Source organism: Balaenoptera acutorostrata, chromosome 21 (assembly GCF_949987535.1).
Source record: "Balaenoptera acutorostrata chromosome 21, mBalAcu1.1, whole genome shotgun sequence".
NCBI classification, from domain to species: Eukaryota; Metazoa; Chordata; class Mammalia; order Artiodactyla; family Balaenopteridae; genus Balaenoptera; species Balaenoptera acutorostrata.
In genome coordinates, this window is record NC_080084.1 from 14692996 (window position 1) to 14717612 (window position 24617).

The window sequence follows — 24617 nt, forward strand, 5'->3', positions numbered from 1 at the left end:
TCCCCCTTCCCAGCGACAAATTCTGGATATGTTTCATTCCTCTGACCTACAAGTGTTTCTATCATTCTCGAATTCATTCCATCCCAGTAATGATAACGAAGTCTAACTAAGGAAGACTCACAGTTATCTCATGCCATTAGACATGTAGGAAACAGACACGCAGAGATGCTCCACCAGCCCCTACTACAAAGTTAGCTGGACGAGGCCCTAAAGGATGGAGAACCTGACTTTTTTTCATTTATTTACTCATTCATTTATTCACCACTGCATCTATATCACATCACCTGGACCCAGCACATTAAAGCAATCTGCAGACCAAATGAGACCTAGAAATGGATAAACAGGAACCCAGGAATGCAGGGCAGCAGGTGGAACCGATAGGCATTGAAAATGCAAAGGTTGCAACATTTGTCTTGTCTTTTGAAACAAGGCTGGAAACCACAAGGCCTAAGCCCGTGACAGCCTTCTCATGACATTTTCAGGAGCCCTTCATTCACAGAGACGAATGCATTGTTTTGAAGGACAGCTCATTTTCAGTTAGCTGCGCAATATCAACCTATACAGGTTTTTTTAATTATCATTATTTTAAAATTAAGGTGAAAAGTGTTCAAATGCCACAGAGCTCCTGAGCTTGTGAAAATCTGGAAACCTCTCCCATGATCACAAATGACCTGCCCCCATCCACCAACTGCCCAACTTAATTTGATGGCTTCATTTACCCTGGAAGTGCCAGCCCACGTCCTGTGTTGGAAAAGTCATTTGCTCTCGGAAGGTATTCTCTGGTCATTCCTCTTCTCCTTAAAGCCCATCGTGTGGTCAGAAAAAGACAAGAACTCAGGTTAAACCCCAAGATGACCTTTTTTCCTTCTGATTCACAAACTACTTTGGGAAAAGATGGCCTTTCCGAGACCGCTGAGCTGAGATTGTAAAATACGAATCTGCACCGTAAGGGTAAGGTCCTTATTCAGCAATGTATCCGAGTGTTTGGCTCATAATAAGTGCTCAAAGCATATTTACTGGGGGAAAAAAATGACTATGAATATGGAGATTGTAAGCAGTGCTCTGAATACTTTGTGGGCTTTTAACACTTTGCTGAGGATTTAAAACAGTGTACATCCTTAGGACACTGCTTAGTAAAGGTCAGAACATAGCATTTAATTAATGACTGTGTAAAGTCATATGCTATAAACTATCAATAGTTATCAATGATTCAGGGGTGAACATGCTGCTTGGTTGGTTGATTAGTTGGAGAAGCATTTGTTTCATCCCTACATATCTATAAAGTGTTACAGATGCATTTGAAACAAATGGCATGAAAGACCCATACTTCCTTAAAATATTGCCAACTACAGGCTCTGCATACGTAAGTTTGCCCTCACACTACAGCAACTACCTTAGGTAGCACCTGCTGAGTTATGAGGTTAAAAATGTAGAAATTAATGCAATGTTGCTTATATTCCATTTCCAAGATTCTGGTTCACTAATTCACTTAAGGCCAAGACCAGACCCAGGTAAACTGAAGAACCTTCATTAAGATAAATTAAAGTCGGACAGACCTCTGGGAGTGGACAGGAAATTCCTTCAATCTGCTAAGAAATGTCTGGGAGCTAAACAGATTAACATGGCATTGTAAAAGGATTTCTCAAATCAACAGCTCTGAGAGTTTATTCCTTTTAAGTGTAAGTAGGCAAATATCCTGTCCAGCAAATAAACATACAAATGAAGAAAAGAACCAAATCACATAAACTGGGGAAATAGTAAATCATCATCATAATAGCATTACAACAAGAAGAAGAATTGTAATTATTTTCCATCTTCTAATCCAGAAGCAATAACACGTCAGATAAATTTACAATATACTTAGGTACTGCAATAGTTTTAATGGGTGGTCGTTATTAAACGTTAGTAATAAAAAATGTAAAAGCAATTAAGAATGAGACCAGAGGCATGAACTTCAAAGAATGATGGCCAAACAATATCATCGAAAATAACTATGTTACTACAGACTCCCAACAGGATATAAAAAAAACCTTACCTCAAGATAAATACAAAGGCATGTTTTCTGATAATAGCATTGAAGCCAGGGTATTATTCTATTTTCTCCTACTAAAACAGAAATCACATTTCTTCCAAGGAAGAGTGTTGATATACATTTTTTTCATTCCCCCCTCCCAAAAAAAACATAGTAATAACTTCTCCCCCATTTGGTGAGGTTTTTTTGTGAGAGTTTTATTATCTGTAGTGGCAGGTTTGTGTTTGTTATACAGAAGTTATCCAAGGAAGGGGCAAATGTCTAGTATTAATTGATACACTCCCTGTTCTAATTATTTTTCCAACTCAAGATACACATATGCAACATGCTTCTACAAACGGTTTTTGACACACTCTGAAAACATAAAATGAAACAATCCCATTTACCTGAAGAGTGTTATCTTAATTAATATGCTCTCTAAAGGTTGCTTGTTTGTTTTGTTTTTTGGTTTGCCCCAGCAGAGGTGCCTTCTCCTTCCTGGGAGAAGTTCATAGATCTAAACACTTGTGACACATTTGTGACACGTTACGCCTGTATTCTGGTTAAGTGTACACCTATCTTTTCTCCTCAGCTGGATTATAAATTCCTCACATTTCTCCATATCCCACTTAACAACTGTACCACGCCAGGAACAGTGAGTGATCAATAAATAAGTATTTGTGGAATTAGGGAGGGCAGGGAATACATACTATTGCTTTCATTATTTACATTATAATGGTCATCACATACAGTGCCTTTCATTTTTTCCTAAGAGCCAAGTAGAGAAAACCTGCATTTAGTATACAAGGAAACTGTCTAACAAGACTGATTTGGTTCTGCATCCCAGCTTCACCACTCATTTAGCTGTGTGTCTTGGGCAAATACCATAACTGCACTGGGAGAGTTTCATTTGTAAAATGGGTATAATGATGGCAACCTCTGGATTATTACCAGGATGTAGTGAGATAACAAACAGGAAGGGCTTAGCACAGAATGAGCACACCAAATTAGTTCAAATCATTCGTAGTGAGAAGATAGAAAGCAGCATTATGTCCACTTTTTGTAGTTACCAAGGTTGGTTTTCGTCTTGCTCAATTCCCTAAGATATTCTAAATGCAAAACAATCCACTCTCGGCCTGGTTGCACAGAGCCCACCGCAAGATGGGAGCTCTTCCCCAAGCCCAGAGCCTACAACGGTTGAGCAGCCATCGTGCACTCCAGTTGGGCAAGTGGAGTCTGGCAGGTTGATCTTTCTCTACGTGTTGGAAGCTTCCCTCAAAGTCATTCTTGGATTAAGGCCATTGCAATTCCCCTCCCCAAGGGCACCTGCCCCAATCAGGGTTCAGTGTGAGGGGGTCTCCACTCTCCTCCCCGGGGAGTCTCGGACACACTCTCTCAACCCCCTTTCCACCATCTCGTCTGCCCGCATGGTACCCGCTGCTCTTCTGAGAGCATCCTTACTTGGTGCCCCATTATTACTCATTCTTGGTGCCAGTCCCGGAGTTCATTTGGGTAGGGCATGTTATCATTTAACTTTTCTAGGAAAGATTTTCTTTTTTCCCCCTCACGCTCAGTGTCTTTCACCTGCCACCACCTACAGCATCCTGCAGAAAGAACCCTCGCTGCAGAGCCAGCACGGCTGAGCCTGGACACCCGCTCCTCTGTGACCAAGCAACTTCCCAAACATGGTTCACACGGAGGGAGGCTGCCTCGGGAAGCAGTGCAGCTCAGCCCTCAGACAGCATCAAACACCCGGAGAGCGGTAGGTCTGGGGCGGACTCCGCAATCTGTGGTGTTAATGAGCGCCAGGCTGGTCCAGGCTGCTGACCACACATCACCCTTGGAGGAACACTCTGTTAAAGAACCTTTGGTGTCACAGATTAAAAAACAGGAATTCGTGAAGGGAATGGAGAGCACAGCACTCAAGCAGGTGATGCTCACCTTTACTTCTGCCTCTACTGCTGCTTCCTGCCGTGTCCCCAGCTACACTGCATCCTCCCTGCCGCCATTCAGGCTCCACGGTGACCACCCCTCACTCTCCCAATTAGCATAAACAGGGCACTTACTATGACCTAGGTGCTCGAACTACACTATCACAGCCCACACTCCCTCATCTCTAAGAGAGACACATTATTTGCATTGTGCATCAAGTTTAGAACCATCAAGGAATGTTCCCAAGGTCACAAGTGACAGAGGTAGGTCCAGGGAGCAAGGCCTGACCCTTAAGCTGGGTGCTAAGTCCACTCCCGCCTCCAGATCGTCCCTTCTGGACCCCATCAGGTCTCATTTCCTTCCTAGAGAAATATTAATGTCCATGTGTGGTGTCTGCCCATTCAGACACGCGCTTGTTAGCACAGACCTTTTAGAGAAACGATATCAACTCTTAACAGGATAACCTGGCTTGTTCGTTGCAATCTGTTGAAGACACGGTTTTGTCCAAATGGATCTGACTTCAACACCCTCAAAATGCCTCCAGGTCTCCCCACCCAATCACCCATTTGGACACTCTCTGAAGATAAATAGGAAAGTGCCCACTAGCAAATGTGGGTGCTCCCCACGACAAAGAGGGCAAGATGGCCTCGCCCAGAGGATGGTGTCACTAGAATTCTCCCCGGCTGCACTGCTCCGATCCTCGTCATGGGTCTAACAGAGGAAATCAAATGAACCGAATGCAAAAAGATGTTCTGCCTCCCAGCAGCTGCCTGACCTTTAAAGTTCTGTAAACCTCTTTGAATCTTGGGTTAAAATTGGAATAGAGTGATATACCTCGCAAGATGGTGTTCAGGAATAAAGGAGGTAAAATATGTAAAGAATGTTTGGCACATACGAGAAACTCAGTAAATTCTAATTCTCTCTTTTCTTACCCAGCTTCTGATTTTCCAGAAAATCCTCAACTTTACGCATTGAAAACACCTTAGGGACCCAGAGTCCAAGGACTCCCAGATCACCTGAGGAGAGTTCCCAAAATGCAGAGTCTCAGGACAAAACCCTGGACCAAATGAATTATTAGCTCCAGGAGTTAAGCCCAGGGATCTGTATACTCTAATGTACAAACCCTGCTTGCAAACCACCTGTTTGTCCAAGATCAGAACATTTGGTCCAAAAACCCATCTGTGGTTCTATGGGGTGAATTAGACCAAGGGGCCTGCTGCTGAGGTCAAAGGTTTCAGAACTGTTCTTCCTATTTTTTTGGAGATTTCCTTTTCATCCCTTCCTCCATTTCTTTTGATTTATAAATGTACAGTTTTCATAAATCTGATTCTTAGCTTACATACACTGTATTAAAATTAGGCAAACCCAATGTAAAAAAAAAATCCTTGCACGAAAACACTATTATTGCACAGAAAGTAAACAAATGAAAACAGGAAATTCAAAACCATTCTTCCTATGGTAGCTCCAAGTCCTCATGCAAATATAGGTATGAATGCATCAATTCAGCAGCTGACTAGACAATAAAAAGACTGTATATAGACGGGCAGGAGAAACGCATTCAGTTACTGTCAGAATAATAACTTTGCATTTCTTGACTGGTGCTCGTTAAAATGCCCAGAGCTTCAGATAAAGGTAGCTCTAATGCATGGTCCAAGGACTTTTAGACTCAAATATGTTTTTAAATTAGATTGATAGATGTCACCTCTCAAGTCCTTACGTGACGAAGCATTAAATTACCATAGGACCCAGGTACCTACTAGAGAGACAGTAGTTAGTTCTCAAGTCAGCGTGTCAAGAAATATTTGAACCATTATCTGCCACTGAAGTGGCTTTATGTGGTACGTAGAAAAGAACTCTTAGCCAAGGGGAAAAACACTAATAAAAGGGTGACCTTCAGCAACACTTTAGTTACACTATATGTAACAATTTGATGATTTTTTAAAAAATCTTATCTTTATACAAACTACCCATTAGATCCTTCAAGTAGAATCGCTCTTCCCAACCCCATGTCAAAAAAAAGGTTGCGTTTTTATATATTTATTCATTTATTTATTTTTGGCTGTGTCGGGTCTTTGTTGCTGCACGTGGGCTTTCTCTAGTTGAGGCGAGCAGGGGTTACTCTTCCTTGTGGTACGCGGGCTTCTCATTGCAGTGGCTTCTCTTGTTGTGGAGCACGGGCTCTAGGCATGCGGGCTTCAGGAGTTGTAGCACACAGGCTCAGTAGTTGTGGCTCATGGGCTCTAGAGCGCAGGCTCAGTAGTTGCGGTGCACAGGCTTAGTTGCTCCGTGGCATGTGGGATCTTCCCGGACCAGGGCTCGAACCCATGTCCCCTGCATTGGCAGGCGGATTCTTAACCGCTGCACCACCAGGGAAGTCCTGGTTGCGTTTTTAAAATGGCTTCCTGCTACCTAGGTTCAAATAAATAAAAATATTGCTAAAAGCCAGTCTTGATAATCCAGAAGCTGGCCATGAGTACTTCAACCCACCCCTGTCTGGAGTCCACCCCTGGCACTTGGCCAGAACTCTTTACAAAGCCTCCATGCTGTTAACAAACTATGTGCACTTTAAAATGCAAACAATGGTACAAATGAACTTATTTACAAAACAAAAATAGTCACAGATGTAGAAAACAAACTTATGGTTACCATGGGGGAAAGCGGGGGCAGGGGAGATAAATTGGGAGATTGGGATTGACAAATACGCACTACTATATATAAAATAGATAATTAATAAGGACCTACTGTATAGCACAAGGAACTCTACTCAATACTCTGTGATGAGCTAGATAGGAAAAGAATCTAAAAAAGAGTGGATATATGTATATGTATAACTGATTCACTTTGCTGTACACCTGAAACTAAAAACATTGTAAATCAACTATACTCCAATAAATTTTAAAAATAAAAAATAATAAAATGCAAAGCGTTTGGCAGCAGTCAGCACTCAGGAAGTGCTGCTTTGGGCAGGCTCTCCCTTCCCCACCTTCCGACATGATTTTTCTAGGGACACAGCTGACCGCTTCTTCCATCCTGATTCCTTGCTAAGTCTTCCTTTTCCTTCTCTGGTTGCTCCTTCCCTGTCACCTCTGTCCCCTCCTCTGCCTCACCATTAAAGGTTGCTGTCCTTCATGCTTCATCTTCTGCTCACCTTTCCTCACCCTTTACCCACTTTCCCTCAAGCAACTGTATCTACTCCCTGGGGACAGAAATAACCACGTCCTTGTCCAAAACTCCCATGTTCCTAAATCCAACTCAGACTTCTTTTTCTGAGTTCCAGCCATCCAAGTGCTGACTTGGCATTTCCATTTGCACGGATCAGAAACACAGGAAGCTTCACCTCCTTCTGCAGCATTCCCCATCCCCTTCCTGACGCGCACGCAAGGGCTCGTGCCAGACTCCCAGGAGCCAGCCTCCACAGCCCCCTTCACAAGCAACCCCCCCGTCATAACCAAGCTGAAGAGACGCCTCCAAAACCATCTCGAAACCTCTTGCTTCTCTTCATCTCTCCTGCTCCCTCTCTAGAGCGAGCCCACATCCTCACCCCACTCGGAGCCCCGAGTTCCCTGCAGGCACCCAACATCCCTTTCTGTCCGTTCTCTGCACAACCGCCAGTTGTGACATTTTCAAAATGGAAATTTTATAACTGATGTACTTAAAAACCCTACAGTGGTTTCCCAGGCTTTTACGACAAAGTCCAGAACCCTAAAAATTCCAAAATAATCTGATTTTTCTCCTTACCTCTCAGACCTCAGTCTTGCCTCCTTTTGCACTGACAGCCCTCTCTGCTGTTCCTCTTCCCTGCATCAGGAATGGAAATGTCCTTCTCTCTTCCTTTCTCCTCTTCCTCTTCCCACTCCCATGAGAAATGTCTCTTTCTCAAGGAGACTTTCTGATATCTTTCAAACTAAGTTAGAGTCTTCTGTTCTATGTTCTCATGATACCTTGTACTTTTTCCCCTATAAAAACTTAGCACAATTATACATATATCTACAATAATATATATAAAATATATATCACAATCTTTTATGTAACTGTTCATTCTACCCTATTAGCTCGGAAAGAGCCATGCCTAATTTCTTCATCACCAGGATTCCAGAAAGCAGTAGAAAGACTAGCAAATAATGGATGCCCAATAAATATCTGTTGAAGCAGTAAATTAGTAAAGTGCACTCACTGCTTCTCTTTTTCTATCACTTACACTGTTAAGCGATCTCATGATTCTCGTAATTTTTTTTTTTTTGATTCTCGTAATTTATTTAAGCAACATCCTCAGAATGGTCCCTACAATCTCTCTCACAGATCAGGAGTGCCTAAATCTAAGAGGAAAGGAATAGGATTTGGGGGGCTACACAAACTGATTGAAGAAGTGGTAAATTAACGACAAATTTCTAATCCATTTTAATGAATGAACAGATATGTCCTTGACTGACCTGCAGGTAGGACCTGACTTAAGCTGTCCTGGAACCCAAGGACCTCGCAGAGCCAAATGGCCCATGATGAGGATGAGGTTGAAGAAGAGTACCACACATATATGATTAGTCTCTATCCTTTACACATAATTTTTTTTAGTTTTGTTTTTTGGTCCCGCCATGTGGCACGTGGGATCTTTGTTCCCCGACCAGGGACCGAACCCACACCCCCTGATGTGGAAGCATGGAGTCTTCACCACTGGACCACCAGCGACATCCCTACACATAATTCTTAAGTATCCTCTGGGGCTTCCCTGGTGGCGCAGTGGTTGAGAATCCGCCTGCCAATGCAGGGGACACGGGTTTGAGCCCTGGTCTGGGAGGATCCCACGTGCCGCAGAGCAACTAGGCCCGTGAGCCACAACTACTGAGCCTGCGCGTCTGGAGCCTGTGCTCCTCAACAAGAGAGGCCGCGATAGTGAGAGGCCCGCGCACCGCGATGAAGAGTGGCCCCCGCTCGCCACAACTAGAGAAAGCCCTCGCACAGAAACGAAGACCCAACACAGCCAAAAATAAATAATTAAGTATCCTCTTTATATTCTCAATATTTAATAAAAAATTTTGAGAGCACAACAATAACGTGCATGATGTAGATGCACAGAAGACTATTTTACACAGCTTCACAACCACGCATTTATTGTCTCCATTCCCTGTTACGAGTTGGTTCCTTTTCCTCCTGGGCTTCACAAAGGAAGCACTGACATACAACCAGCGCATCATAAAATTGCCAACAATTCTTACTAACAGGAAGTAGGTGGATAATATTGGCAACTTAATCATTTTCATGGACTTTTCAATAGTATTTTAAAAAGAAATATTACTGAGTACATAATGACAGTTATTTAGCAAGTTCCTGGAAATACAACTATGAAAAACGTTAATAAAAGTGATTTAAAATGGTGGAATGATTACTCATCAATACAGTTAATACACTGGGCAGGTTGAACCTAACAATTTTGCTTTTTACAGGCAGTTTGACCAGCCATTTTTAATTTATCCTACTAAGTAATGTGATCATGAAACCCAATTAAGTCGGCAGTGATAAAGCCTGAGAGTATTTCTCCACAGCCCCTATATCAAAATGATTTGTTAAACACAGAGCTTTAAAAGGCATCCTCAACACGCCAGTGAAAGGCAGTGACTGTGGCCGGACCCTCTGCATTTCCAGTGGTAGCAGATAAAATCAGACATAGTGGGCATCACACCTTAAAGTGTTAGTACAAAACCTTAAAGATTTAGTGAAGTCAGACAGACAGAGAAAGAAATATTGTATGATATCACTTATATGCAGAATCTTAAAAAAAAATGATATACAAATGAACTTATTTACAAAACAGAAACAGACTCACAGACTTAGAGAACTTATGGTTACCAGGGGGTAAAAGTCGAGGGGAAGGATAGTTAGGGAGTTGGGGACTGACATGTACACGCTGCTATAAAGGAAAAAAATAAAATAAAATGGATAACCAACAAAGACCTACTGTATAGCGCAGGGAACTCTGCTCAGTATTACGTAAAACCTGAATGGGAAAAGAATTTGAAAAAGAATAGATACATGTATATGTATAACTGAATCACATTACTGGCTACCCAAAACACAGCACTGTTAATCAACTATACTCCAATATAAAATAAAATGTTAAAAAAAAAAGATTTAATGCAAAACCAACCTGCAAAATGCAAAGTTGAGCACAAGAAAGAGCACGTAGTTCATATGGTATTTATCTACCGTAAACATGGATGGCTGTTATGTCTGCTCTGCATGTAACTATTCGGCTCACCCACTGCAGTGAGGCAGCAAAAGGCAAATCTGTCTCCTTTCCAAAGGACAGCTGAGCCATTAAGAACAAAATGACCATTGCAAATTGGAACCCTGCCTATTTCAACCAATTTGGTCGGAAGTGAGGTTCAGCTATGCCTCAGGTGTCAGCCCCAGTCTCTTTCAGAGGAAAGGAAAGACTAGAATATCTTGTGTCTGTCTACTCACTGGCAGAAATAAACTATTGAATTTGCACTGTAATATATTTGGGGTACCACTTGTTACAGCAGTTAGCCTACCCTAACTAGTACATCTATTATGAGAAAGGCAATGTTCAAAAGGGACAAATTCCCTTAAGTAAGATTCAGTCTTTGTCAGTATTTCTATTAAAAACAGCATGTATTCCTTTTCCTTATTAAAAGGAATATACAATCACTACAGAAATTTTAGAAATACACATGAAATTCCTAACATCAATAATTCTAATGCCTCACTGATAACATTTTGTTATATAGCTCTCCAGGCTTTTATCTCTCTTTAGACTGACAGATGGATATAAATAGATAGATAATAGTAAAAACAATTATACACAGTCTGCATTATAATATTTTTTCACTTGACAATATACTATGAATGTATCTGTAAGTCATTATACTTTCTTCTACAACAAGATTCTTAAAGACAACACAATCCATTATATAGCCATAAAGTTTTATGTAACCATCCTCCCACTGAAGGACATAGTCTGGAACAACGGGTAGCAAAGGTACAGAAAGTAGATAGAGAAGCAGACCATTATGGGGAAGAATGAACAGTAGGTGTAAATGTAAAGACCCCTCCAGCCACTTGGCACGAGGGGAGCCATGCCAGCAGTGTAGCACGGGGTTCCAGGTAGGAGAAGAAATTGGATAAGAACACTTGGATAAAAGGTGAATGCCTTCTAAGCCATTCTAAGGAGTTCAGATTTTATCCTGATGGCAGCTGAAGAGGTTTAAGCAAGGGTATAGTACCATCTTTTCTGCTTCAGAAAGATCATTAGCAATAGTTCAGAGAATGAATTTAAGATGAGGAGAATCCCTGAGCAAAGATAAGAGGCTATTACAGTAAGGCTGAGAACTGCTACAGAAACAGTGGAGTTGGGGTAGAAGGGAGGGGTCTGAGATGTGTTAAGGAGGTAGAATCGATAAGATCTGGTCACCAAATGGCTATGGGGCAGAAGGAGAGGTTTCCGGTTGGGCTAACTAGGAAGACACTGATGCTACCATATGGCAAGGGGTTAACTAAGCTCTTCTGAGCACTTACTACTCTATGTGGCATAGAATAAGCTGTCACTCCAGGAAGCCGCTGGTAGTAACAGCAGTGACTGTAATAGGAGTAGTGATAGCAGTTTCATCATTAGTATCCAGGTGTCCAGATGGACTGGCACAGGACGTGATGAGATCCTGTTTAATATGTTTACCATGAAGTGTCTGTAGGACATGTGGGTGGGTTATCTGGTAAGTGCTTGAATATACTGATCTGGAGCCAGAAAATAGGGTCTGCGCTAGAGATATGGACCTAGGAGCCGTGGTTTATAAGCACCATTACATCTGCTGGAATAGCTGAACTCACCAGAGGCAAAGGAAGGAGCAAAACAAAACTAGACACAACACAGTTGAGTCGTGCCCGGCCCGTGTGGCACTGCCAACGCCTCTTCATGCAGTGATTTAAAAAGATCAGATTATTTCTCATTTGACAACTTGTTTCTGTATTGCCCCTTCTACTCACAAAAGGACTAAACTATATCATCTTCTTGCCCCAACCATAAATATCATAAGCTGAGAAAGAAGGTCTTTTTACCCAATTCTGTATGAAGGTGGCAACTCTCTCCCCACCATCATCAGAACTGCTGCCATCTGGCTGGAAACCAAGATTTCCCTACTCTCTGTGCTGGTCTCATCCATTTCCACAACAGCACTAATTATTAAAACCCAAAACAGTGTCAGATTTACACTGGTAAAATAAATAAATAAAAATTCATAGTAAAGCACTTTGAATCTTCTTTGTCATTTTATAAAACAAATGACTGAACTTCTTGCTTTAAAAGTTTACAGTTGTAAATTAATAATCATACTTTATAGCTTCAAAGACAGTATCTGCTTCTTGAAAAGACAATGCTCGTGAACACAAATAACTATTTTTGACAGTGTAATAAAATGACCCAAAAGGCAAGGGAGGTGAAAAGCTTTGGAGGAAAGGGGAGATACTTTTTCACTCTCCTTAAGCTGTCACTCCTCTTTTGGAGTGTCCATAAGTTTCACAATTGTTTTTCCATGACTGTTCTCCACAGAACAAGACTAAAATGAGAAGAGAGGAAGAGAAAAGCTCCACGGGCAGCAGCAGAAGGGGTTTGCATGTTGGGTCATTTCTGAGATGACGACCAGATGCAGTTTGAATGGACCATGGAAAGCTCTTTACTTCCACCTTCTCATGCTGCATATTAGGGAATGGAGGCCCAAAGAGGTAAAGTTACTCACCCCAAACCAGCCAGGTACTAAACTACAAAGCTAGAAATGGAAAGGAGTTCTCCTGACTCTAAGGCTGGGGCACTTTTCACTTGTGAATAAACTGAGGACACCCCAAGTGTCTGGCTGCAAGGATACTGTGGTCTCCCAGGTGAGGCAAGACATTCACAGCTAGAAAAACTGTTAAACACATCAGTTTTTAAAAAACAAAGATAACATAAGGGAAATTTGAAATGCACCACGTATAAAGTATGGAGTAAAACATACTTTATATGGTGCTCTGTATTCAAAGGCTAGAGTGAGTATTTCTGGCAGGATCGTTATTAGGACTGTCATGGAAGCAGTAGGATATAGCTGTCCCTTGAAGGAGACATAGAATTTCCGTGGACAGAAATGAGGGAAGAAGCAGACCCAGGCAGAGCAAGTGGCATACGGAAAAACGAGAGGATGAGGAAAGTACATAGCCTGTTCATGAAGCAGACTGGATAAAATCATTCACATAGTACAAGTGACAAAGATTAGGCTTGGTTTGGATTAACGAGGACCCTGAATGTCGGGGTCTAGAGGTAACTGTGATGCATCCATTGGAAGTTGGAGCAGAAAAAGAGGTCTAATAAAAGTAGTATTTTAGAATGATTCCTCCTCCAGTGCAGGGTCTAACGAAAGTCAGTTTGGAGCAATGGACAGAATAGAGGCAGGGAAATTATAAAAAAGGAAACTTAATGAATAAATCAAATCAATTAAAAGATGCTGATACTAATCCAAGTATGATAAGGTGTCTCTCTGGACCATGTTGATAGTAATATGAATAGGAGTACAACATTCTTATGGTGACTAAAGGCTAAGTTTAATCTTTAAACCTTTTATTGGTTTTTATTAAGCTATTATCTATTGTAATTTTGTTATCTGGTGGCTTCAGATTCAGGAACCTAAATGTTGGGTAAATTAAGAGTTGAATAGATGAACACCTCTGTTTCTGAGAACTTTTGTTTATTAATGACAGTGTAATTAGGAGCACTAACTTTGAATAGAAAACAACAATACAAAAACTGCTCACCACCACTTCACACCCAGCAGGATGCCTATCATCAAACCAATAGAAAATAATACACATTGGCGGGAATGTGAAGAAATTGGAACCCTTGTGCATTGCTGGTGCGAATGTAAAATGGTACAGCTACTGTGGAAAACACCATGGCAGTTCTTCCAAAAATTAAACATAAAATTACCATATGATCCAGCAATTCCACTTCTGGATACGTATCCAGAAGAACTGAAAGCAGGGTCTCGAACAGATATTTGTACACCCACATTCACAGAAGCATTATTGACAATAGCCAAAAGGTAGAAACAACCCAAGTGTCCACTGACAGATAAACAGATACATGCAATGGAATATTATTCAGCCTTCAAACGGAATGAAATTCTGACACGTGCTACAACATAGATGAGTCTTAAAGACATTATGCCAAGGGAAATAAGCCAGTAACAAAAAGGCAAATACTGTGTGGTTCCACTAAAATGAGGTAAAATATAGTCAAATTATGGAGACAAATTAGACTGGAAGTTGCCAGGGGCTGGAGGAGAGGGAATAGGGAATTATTAATTGGTTTGGAGTTTCAGTTTGGGAAGATGAAAAACTTTTGGAGATCGATGGTGGTGTTGGTGGCCTGTGAATGTGAATGCTTAATGCCACTGAACTGCAGCTTAGAGATAATTTAAATGGTGAATTTTATGTTATTACAACTTGGGTGGAAAAACACACTCACCAGAATAAGACTGTGGTCCAAAAATGCTTGACTTTTTAATAATATTCCCACTGCAATGAAAGAAAAGTTGCCACGGTTTCTGAGGAAAAGATGTGAGCCATCTCAGTGGATGGGAATGAGGACCTTGGAGGAAAGAGTATCTCAGAGGTGTCCAGACTTGCAAAGAAATAGGGCGCCGGGGAAATTTCAAAGCTGTGGTCCTTGTGCGCTGACGGCACGACAACGAACTCTGAGCAGAACATCTCCGTGCAGGCGGCCAGCAAAGAGCCTTCACTGTCAGAACCACCGCCCGAGGACAAAGGCTAATGGCAAATTTTACCTGAAACCACGACAGCTGCCCTTCTCCTCCTCGGTAGACAGAACCTCCGCTCCAGGTCTGCACTGAGCTGCAGCCAGGATGCTCCCTGCGGTAGAAGAAAATGCCGCCACTGCATCTGCTGCTTCACGGATGACACGTCGCCCGTGGTGTCTCCAGGGCCAGCCAAGAAAATGGAGGAAAAGGATCTCACTGTTCACCAGAGCCCAAATGGACAGGCGCCGTCCCACCTAACATTCTAACCGAGAGCTGACAGGATGTTCACGACAAAGGAAAGAAAGAGTGAAAAGTAAGTCACCCAAACTCTTCTCTTATTACTTCTGAGGGATACAAGCAGTCTTTTCCGTCTTCAGTTACAAGAACTGAACTTACAGGGCTGACGTGGTGAAACACCTATGCGGGAGATCAGGGAGAACACAGAATTTCTGAGAGCTGAGATCTAGTACCCAAAATAAAATTGGTTGGGATGATTTGGTAATGGGTCTGCTCAAAACAGTGGCAGGGATTCATTAACGATCGAAAACCCCTTCTGTGCTTGGAAGTGTTTACAACACAGGGAATTCTGTTCCCCAGCTGGGGCTATAGAGGACACAGAATAGGGAATATTAAAATCCAGGAATAAGTTATGAAAAAACGAATTTTAGGAAATTAAATAACCTTTCTCGGAAGCCCAAAGGTTGATCCAGAGGAGGAAATGGTGTCCTGTTCTAAATGCTACTTCCTACAAAGAGGCTAGCTCACCAAATCAGAGACCTGAAGAGAAAGAATCAGAGGTTTTGCTTGTTTTCTCCAAAATGCAGCCTAGAACAATGATTGCCACCCTCCAACAAGCATCCGGGATGCTTCACTCATTTATTCATTTGATTATTCAACACGTATTTAACCCACACAGGTCAGGCAATATGTGTCTATCAAAGAGGAAAATAAAGATACAAACTCAATGAGTGATAGTTATAACCCGGTGGTCTTAGTAAGCCCCTCAATTTTTTAGCTTCCTTTGCCTTCACAGCAATTCCCAGGCTAGAGACAAACATTTGGGACGACAGTATTACTGCTGTGACTTTCCAAACGCAGCAAAGCAGAGAGGGTTTCACCTCTCTGATCATGACCCCTCCATGCCCCGGGCTCACGGGTGTGCCCACTACCAAGACCCTAGGGCCCACATCAGGCATGCCCCCTTGTGCTGGGCTCTGTTCAGCTCACACTTGCTGGCACAGTAAAGCGAAAGAAGTAATTCCCTCCTCTAGGTTCTGGGCCTGACCTCCTAACCCTGGCCCCCAGCTCCAGAAGCAGGCAGCACTCGGAGCTGTGCTCTTCTAGTTCCCAGCACACTGACTGGGGCAGATCTCCAAAGCCAGAGCCCTGGGCTTCATAGCAGGGAAGCCCCTGAAATAGAGATGCAGTGCAGGTTACCATCTGTGTCTTCATGGGAGGGACAAAGAGCCTATGAGGAACTGAAAGGCACCTATTGTAAATTCACATCTTCTTTATTTCTGCACCGTGCAGCTTGCAGCATCTCAGTGCCGTGAGCAGGGATTGAACCCAGGCCATGGCAGTGAAAGCCTAGAATCCTAACCACTAGGCCACCAGGGAACTCCCAACATTCACATCCTGTGATCTAGGACCTCCATATTCTGACACACTTAGACCCAGACAGCCGAATTCCAAGGTGTCAAGAGAAGACTTGTCAGAGTGGCCATGAGCAGGCATCAGTACATAACTTTGCTCTCTTGAAGACTCAGATCCACTCAGGGGCCCCATCATTTACCTAAAGCTTTACCCTGCAGTGTCCTCACAAAGGAAACAGAGATGAAGGGAAGACACAGCTGAAGCCTGAGTTAGGAACTGATAGCTCTGTCTCCCCTGTACCATCCAAGCTGTGAGTAAACTAAGATTTTTTGTTTTTGTTTTTTTAGTTATTTAAAAAAAAAAAACACACAAACAGGATATAAATATGGCTAGGTCCTAATGGGGAGAACAAAAGTTAGGATACAGTTTCTCAGGAAACTATTTTCCAAAGGGAAAAATATCCTGGTTCTCTGGAAGACTAAAAAAATAATGTCAATTACCACTTAGGCATCTCTTTCTAGGATGGCTGGGTGACAAGTCTATGTTGGGGGGGACTATTTCCTAACTATCGGATCTATGCCAAGCAGAGATTCGTCAACCCATTTTAAGCTTTCAACTTCACCAAAATTTCTTTTTTTTTAAATCTTCTTCGACCTATATGGATCATTTGCAGATGGAGAGTCAGGAGACAAGCCTTCAGAAACAGGCTTACCTCAAGCCCATCACAGCCCTAAACAATATGAAAACACAGTAATATGAAATACAGCCTCTCAACTAGCACTTAACTCAATAAGACTCAGGTCTGAATTCTGTACATTTGCAAATAATTCAACTTTAGATTTTAAAATGTGACAGGCTGTATCACTAATCAGCTGCTCAAGTATTAGAAAGGGACTGATATTTGGGAGAGTGGCTAGGTCATACATTCTTTCATAATGTTACTTTCATTTTAACTTAAATTTCATGATAACATAACAGCACAGAGTAAAATGTGCATGCACAAATTGAGAGCATTCATACATGAATGGAAAACTGTCTACAATAGCCATTTCTGTTATTTAAAAGTAAGGACATTAAAAATTCGTTCTCACTTTCTTATGAAAACTTTGATGAAAACATGTTGTTACACTATTGTTTTTGGTAACAAATTGCATGAGTCCATAAGATCCCTAATTGTTTTTTACCTTTTGTTTTCTTTACAAACTTTATTATATACTTTCAATGACTAATAATTCATGAATCCCTACCACTCTTTCTCATTATATACTTTGTTTTCATTATCATTCATTTATATAAGGCTAATCAAGATACCCATTCAATCAGAACTATCTATAGACATAATTTTTCCACATCATCTGAGCATATCAAAAACAACCAAACAAAAAACCTAAGTATTGCTAAGTACTGAGGGCAGATGAGAGTTTCAAGATCTTTGGACATCTGGCCAGTTCATCACTTGTCACTGAAATTTAAAAATAGGTTTTAAAAGATGTTACATTTATAATTAAGAAAAAAATAACAGGAAGAAAATGGGCATCGAAGCAAAGGAGATTTCCTGAACAATGAATAGATTGCATTTGACAAGGGCAATAACCCGCCCAATCACGTCTTTTGCTCTCATTTGCTATAAATATACAGGCCAGCGGAAGCACGGCCCATTGTTTTGACCCTCAGGGCTGTTTAAGCTTCCTGGTCTTACCTAATATATTAAGACATATGGTAAAACTTTCCCTAGATCCAGAGGATTTATAGATCTCCCACAACTGATGAGAACAATCCCCTAGTGCTTGTAATATATTCTGATTCAGATATTTAAATTCACCTTTTAAAATATTTTTATTCCAAACAGTTGTTTTCCCAAATGACCCATCTTGGTTTCATTTTTTAACATAAATATATATAAATACATACACGGTTTCTCTACTCAACAGAAAGAAGTGTTCTATATACAGTATAGAATTGACAGTAAGATTTATACAGTTTAAAGAGAGCCATCACAAGCACTTGGGAAATTACATTTACACATGTATTTATGAAAGACAAGCAGTCAAGCTGTATCTGTTCCTATTGCTATGCCCTTAATATAGCTTTTATTAAGAACAATTCTCTTCAATAGTCGGCTGGAAAATCCCTGCAGCATTTCTGTCATTTTTATAACACCATAAGGTCAGCACACTTTATTAAATACTTATTGAGAACATGAGAAAAAGAAAGACATTGATCATAAATATTTGATAAACATGTTTGCATTATTATACATTCCAATATGATATACTGAATATTTAGATTGGCTTGTAAGAACACAAGTGATGTACAAATCTTGCATGGCCCAATTATAGATGTTATTCAACATCAGTATTTTTACTCCTTTTTGGGAATCAGTTACAGCCTAGTATAACCGCAATGCTTTGAAAACTAGAAGTGTAGTACATCAAACAATGAATTGTTTGAATAAGGGCAATTTAATTGAACAAAATAATTGAAATTTTTTTGCATTCCAATAAATATAAAACCTAGAAGTGTCTTAGCCTGTGTAGTGAGCAAGAGAGAAAGCAAAGACTGGGAAGAATTTAACTGTAAGGAAGTGCAATTCACATAAACCTCAAACATAAAGCAAACAAGCTATGAGATTCTGTGTTGTCATCTAAAATACACTACACAGTTTTTGTTTCCAAAAGTCCATTGTTCGGAGAAGAGCTTCTTTTTATACAGACTCTACTCAGGAGTTTCTCTTAGATGGGGAGAGGGGGCGGGGAGGAGAGAAAAAATAATTCAGGGAAGACTTCCATTAGCTCAAGCCTAAGGCTAATCTGTTGCACGTGTAGTTTCTACACTAGTAAGCAACTTGTAGGAAACAACACTGCAGCTGAGCAAAGGAGAGCTGGAAACTGCTCCCCTGGGTATGATATCACAAAATGACTTGCCTAGATCCCCTCTCCAGCCTAGCATCAGGGCTCAGGCAGGAACACAACCATTGCGCCCCCAGGGCAGCTTCCTGTGGTTAGATGAGAACCCTCTGCTCCATCACTCTCCCTGAAATCTCCTGACCAGAAGCACACAGAAGCAGCTCGACCACGACAAATCAGTCCCTATTCTCTCTGTACATTTTTTTTTTCTTCCAATTTGTGTTCCTTTGCCTGGTAGGCTCTGAATGGCATTGTTAAACCAGACCACACAACTGGAAGAATTCACAAGTTTTCACACACATACACACTTTTACACCCCATATTCCAAGTATGGATTTACTGAGTTTCCATTCTATAAAATAGCTTACACTATTTACTTATATCCTACAATGTCACAATAACTATTACGTTCGTAAAAATCCAAGAGAAACTTTGAGCACGATTTCAGTTAGTCTTTAGCTAAATCTATTAGTTAAAGTTTCACGCGGTATCGTACTTTAAAGTACAGAACCCTAAAATCACCAAACATACACAATAATTACACAAACCTGAAGCAGTAACTTCATGATTCCTTAATCAACTGCATTACACGCAGGAGATTTCCAGTTCATTAAAAAAAAAAAAAAAACCCTGCTTTGTTTAGCATGCCACAACTTACAACTATGTATTTCCTTTGACTGGCAAACAAAAGGGCAAAACTACCATCAGTGAAGCTTTTTCGGCTTAGAAGCACGAAAATAGTATTTCTCCAGACAACATGAATTTTCCATTATCCAAGCGTCCTCTGGACCCTTACAAGAAGTTTACCCCTGAAAACTGACATCTCTTTCTAGTTAGAAGCCGTAACTAACGCCATGGCTTATCTAGCAACACCCCACCCCCATCCTAGGCATCACTGCCAACTACGATCCCCTTTATATTAACTCCCACCACGTGCAGTAGATGATCCACAACTCACATGGTTTGGGGTAAAAGCAAAATCCTTCCTGAACTGCATGCAATAAAAACACGTGAAAATGGGATGACAGCGTGGCTTAAAATGTTTTGTTTCAGATTCTCTAACAGAATAACATATGATGCAGTACAATGGTGAGGAGCTTTTGTGTTTCCTAATAAGACAGCTCCCAGCAGAGAGTTTCCCATGTTTTATAGTGACATCTATCAGCCAGACCCGGGGAATCCCAACGTCACTCAGCTTTCTTCAGCACCACTGTTTGAGAACAGCTTCCGGCCACAGAGTGGTGCAATCTTAACAGGTCTCTGGCGCACAAAGTGCATTGGGAAAATAAGGCAATGGAGGATAAGCAATGCTCTTCCCTGACATCAAAACCAAATCGTTAGGCATTAATTAACCGCAGGCTACAAGCATCAGAAATGCCAATCAGAAATTTAAATAACTGGCCATCACCTGATACGAACTGAAAAGAGCTGACACACTCTGCATCACAGGCAGACTGAGCATGGCATGGTGCTGAGTTTTGTAAAAATTCAATTAACCCAGCCATCTATCAGAGGGATACATCAAGACCTAGGGGAAAATCTATTACGCATGTTAGAATTTGTGATGTGTAATCATGTTAATGTTTGGTTTGAGAAGAAACCCCTCTATGTTTCAGTGATTACATGATCATCAGGAAATTACACAAATAGTTAGAACCTAGAAATTACTTTATGAATGGCATAAACGTAATGCTACTTCAGAAATGTAATCAGATTATCAGCTGATTTCTCAGACCTGATAATACTAAGGAGACCTGGGAGGAACCCTCTGCAGTGGTAAAATCGGGAAAGGTCTTTGAAACACGATTGCTAAACTTATCTTCCGAAATTCTCCTTAAGGGCCTACGTGTGAAGCTCTATAATGACGCTCATCTGTTCCGACGCACTGACGTGCCAAAGCATACTCCAAACGAAAAGACTGGGAAAACAACAATTCTTGACACGATGTCACCAAAAAGAAAACACCCAACTTTATACTTCTCACATACACATTTTCACAAGGTGCAGACTGCACGTGTCTGTTCGGATATGACTTCGCCAAAAACTCTGCCACATCGCAAGGGGAATCGCAGTGCTCCGTCCTACTCTTGTTGGACTCTCCACAGACACAAACCCCTGACCAAGTCCACACTCCGGACTCGAAGTGATGGGAAGACTTTACAGTCCTGTCCGACTCACCTTTCCTCCTTCAGAGGAAAAGCCCCACACGGCTGCCCTTAACAGCAACTCCTAATGAAAGAGTTCAAGAAGGCACGCGCAAGAAAGCAGCCGGCCCATTTCCATTCTACTTGGCGAACGAAACCCCAAGGAATTAAAAAGTTTGAGGCGGCCCCAACCGAGGACCAAACTTGGGCTTTCACCAATGGCAATGCCTCGAAACAGGGACACTGGAGAAGGCGCTGCCCGTGGAATCCAATCCGCGAACCTTCCTCCTCTGAGGATCGCCCAGAGGCTTCCAAGCCCGAAACTCCACCGCTCAGACCGCGTCCGCCCGGAAGCCGTCGAAGCCCGGCGCCCGCCGCGCCCCGCGAGTGCGCCCTCCCCGCCCCGCCCGAGCGCGCCCCGCGAGGCGAGGAACTTACCGCACCGCTTGCACAGCACTCGGCTGACTTCCTTCTTGAGGTTCCGGCCCGTCTCCAGAGGGGGGAAGGATGCTCGGAAGGCGGCCGGCGCGCGGCCGCTGCTGTTGGCATCGGGCTCCATGAAGAAGATGTACCTGCTGTCCTCCTTGAGCCGCCCGCAGGAGGGGAACGCGGGGTGGCCCCAGGCGCCCAGGCGCACGGTGAGCAGCGAGTCCTTCTTCAAGCCCCCGGCTTTCACCGCCCACACCTGGTGCACCTTCACCAGATAGGGCGCCTCGTCTCCGGGCTTGGCGGCACTGGGCGCGGGGCCCGCGGGCCAGGGGGACACGGTCCCGTTGGCGGCGGGCAGCGCTCCCGGGCCCGCGGCTGACGGCTGGCGCTCGCCTCCCCACGCCCCTGCCTCGCCCGCCGCCGCCGCCGCCTTCCTGTCGAGTGCCCCCTGCTGCCGCCGCGGCGCGTGCACCTTTCCCTCGATCACCACCGCGGCGCGCTGAGCCAGCTCCTGCACCGAGCCCACGCTGGGCGGGGACGCGTAGCACACCGAGGCCCCCGCGGGAGCCGCTTCGTCGCCGGCGGCCGCCCCCGGCGCCAGGGCCGCGGTCCACAGCAGCAGCAGCAGCAGCGGCGGCGGCGAGCGGGCGGCGGGGCCGGGGCGCGGGGCCCGGGGGCCGGTCCTCCCGGAGCGGCGCGGGGCGCGTCGCCATCTCATGGTGCGAGGTGCGTGCGGGCTCCTGGCTGTCGGTTCGGACTCTGCCTCACTCTCTCGCGCTGCCTCCCTTTTCCTCTCCCCTCCTCCCCCCGCACCCCTCCCCCTTACCCTCCTCCTAATTTATTTATTGGCGGGAGCTGTGGGAGAGTTGTTTACGGGAGGAGGAGGAGGAAGGGAGAGAAGAGGTGGGTGGAACCACAGAAAGGCCAAGCAGTAGAAGGGCAAAGAAAAAAAAAATGTTTTTTTAAGCAAAATAGAAAAAAAAAAAAAAAAAGCCGCCGCCGCGTTTGCTGGGAGTGACAGGTCCTCCCCGCGCCGCCGCCGCGCCCGAGCCCGGCTGTCGGGGCTGCCGTCACCGGAGGAGGACGTGGAGGTGGAGGAGCGGCTCGGCGGGGAACAGTCCTTTGTGTGAAGCGATGCTGCGGCGGCTGCCGAGGCTGCGAGCGGGCGGCGGGGCGAGCGCGCGAGGGAGAGAGCCCTGGAGGCGGAGTTGCGTGCCTGGAAATCGCTGGGCGGCCGCGGCGACAGCGCCCCGCGCCTCGCCGGCCTGTTTACCTGCGGGGCGCGCTCGGCCCGCGCCTCCCTTCCCCATGCTGATGCCTGAGCCCGGCCCGCGAGTCGGTCCTCCCGGGTCTTCCCCGGCCTGCGCGCCGCCTCCCTCTCCGTCGCCCCGACTGCTGCACTGGGAGGCCGGGCGGCGACCAGGCTGCAGTCCGAGGGGGCTGTGGAGATTTCCCGGGGGCTGAGAGGTGACGCTTCGGTGACCGGGGACCTGTTAGCCGGCGCAGGAAGGAAGGGGGCACGCGGGAGATACGGGGCCTCGTGGCAGAAAAGTTTTGGGTGAACTGGTTACGGGAGAGTCCAGAGGGAGTAACACGTTCGCAGGAGACAGGCTGCAATTAGAACAACTTTCTGTCTCGCCCGCTCCCCTGCTAACGCGCGCACACAGGGAGCTCTTCAGGTTTGCTGCCTCTTCCACGGCTCCCCTCGTGGGACGCTTCAGGCTTGATTACCCTTGCCTTTTCTGCTGTGAAAATTCCCCGTTCGCCGTGATTTTCTGACCTGTGGGGTACTGCTGATCTGAGCACTGCTTGAATAAAATAGTGGCTCACTAAGGCCACTTGGTATAAAGTTTCAGGCACTTCGTCAACTAGTCCGTTTTTTTAAAAAAATTAACTGAATGAAACGAAGGACGCCTCCGTGCCTGCTGGTACAAAGGATCCCAGGCATGAGGGGCTGTAGGTTAAATATTGTTCCATCTGAATATCACACCCGCCCCACCCTAACTCATCCCATCCCCCTCCGAACCCTCCACCCGCTGTCCCGCCAAATTTAAGAAGCTACTTTTGAAACAAGAATCCGTCATCACTCAGGGATGTTCTGTCCCGGCAAGTACCACTCAACAGAAAGAACACATTTTTAGCATTTAAAGGAAACTATTTCTCTTGTGCTTTTTATGGTGACAAATATATTCAATGACCTAATAAAATTGAGTCGAAGCTGTTTGTTATTCAATGGCCTACTAGATCCACGTTGTGAGAATTTAAGATTTTAAAAGCACTCTAGCTACATAATATCCTTTACTCTGGGATTCTGTGAAGTTGTCTCTAGCAGTTTCTTGGAAGTCAGTCACATAAACTTTAGACTTCTCTATATAAAAAGTAAAAGATTGTAAGCCACAAAGATCTTTTCTTTTTTTCCCCCTTGGCATAATATAGTTGGCTAGAAAACAATGCCTTACTCTCTCAAAGTACATCTTGGACAGATGGGGTCCTGAAGCTCACTGTGTGTTTCAACATGTGGGCATTCCTATTTGTTAGGGCCTGATGGTGTGCTTCAAGAATTGTAATAGTGCAGGTCTGACTTCCAGTATATGTTCTCTTAAACGCTCATGCTCCTCCTGATTTACTGGAAGAAAGTGGTCAGATATCCAATCCTACTGGTGTCTTCACTTTTCTTTGACCTGACCTCACACATTTCTGACTCTCGACCTGTTTGGAGTTGCAACTCCAGCCTAGAATGCTTTCTCCCTTCCTCTCCACCTTTCAGACCTCGTATCAGCTATCTACTGCTGTATGACAAACCAGTCCA

The 24617-nt window shown here is 43.7% G+C and overlaps 1 protein-coding gene across 1 annotated transcript in view; it reads right to left on the minus strand.

The window, feature by feature from the left end:
* Positions 1 to 22526, minus strand: part of NRG1 (neuregulin 1) — a 1026134-nt gene extending 1003608 nt beyond the window's left edge. The window contains exon 1 of the mRNA XM_057537367.1: positions 21818 to 22526. Within this exon, the coding sequence (XP_057393350.1) occupies positions 21818 to 22526 (709 nt within the window). The remainder of the gene's footprint in view (positions 1 to 21817) is intronic.
* Between the last annotated feature and the right edge of the window lie 2091 nt (positions 22527 to 24617).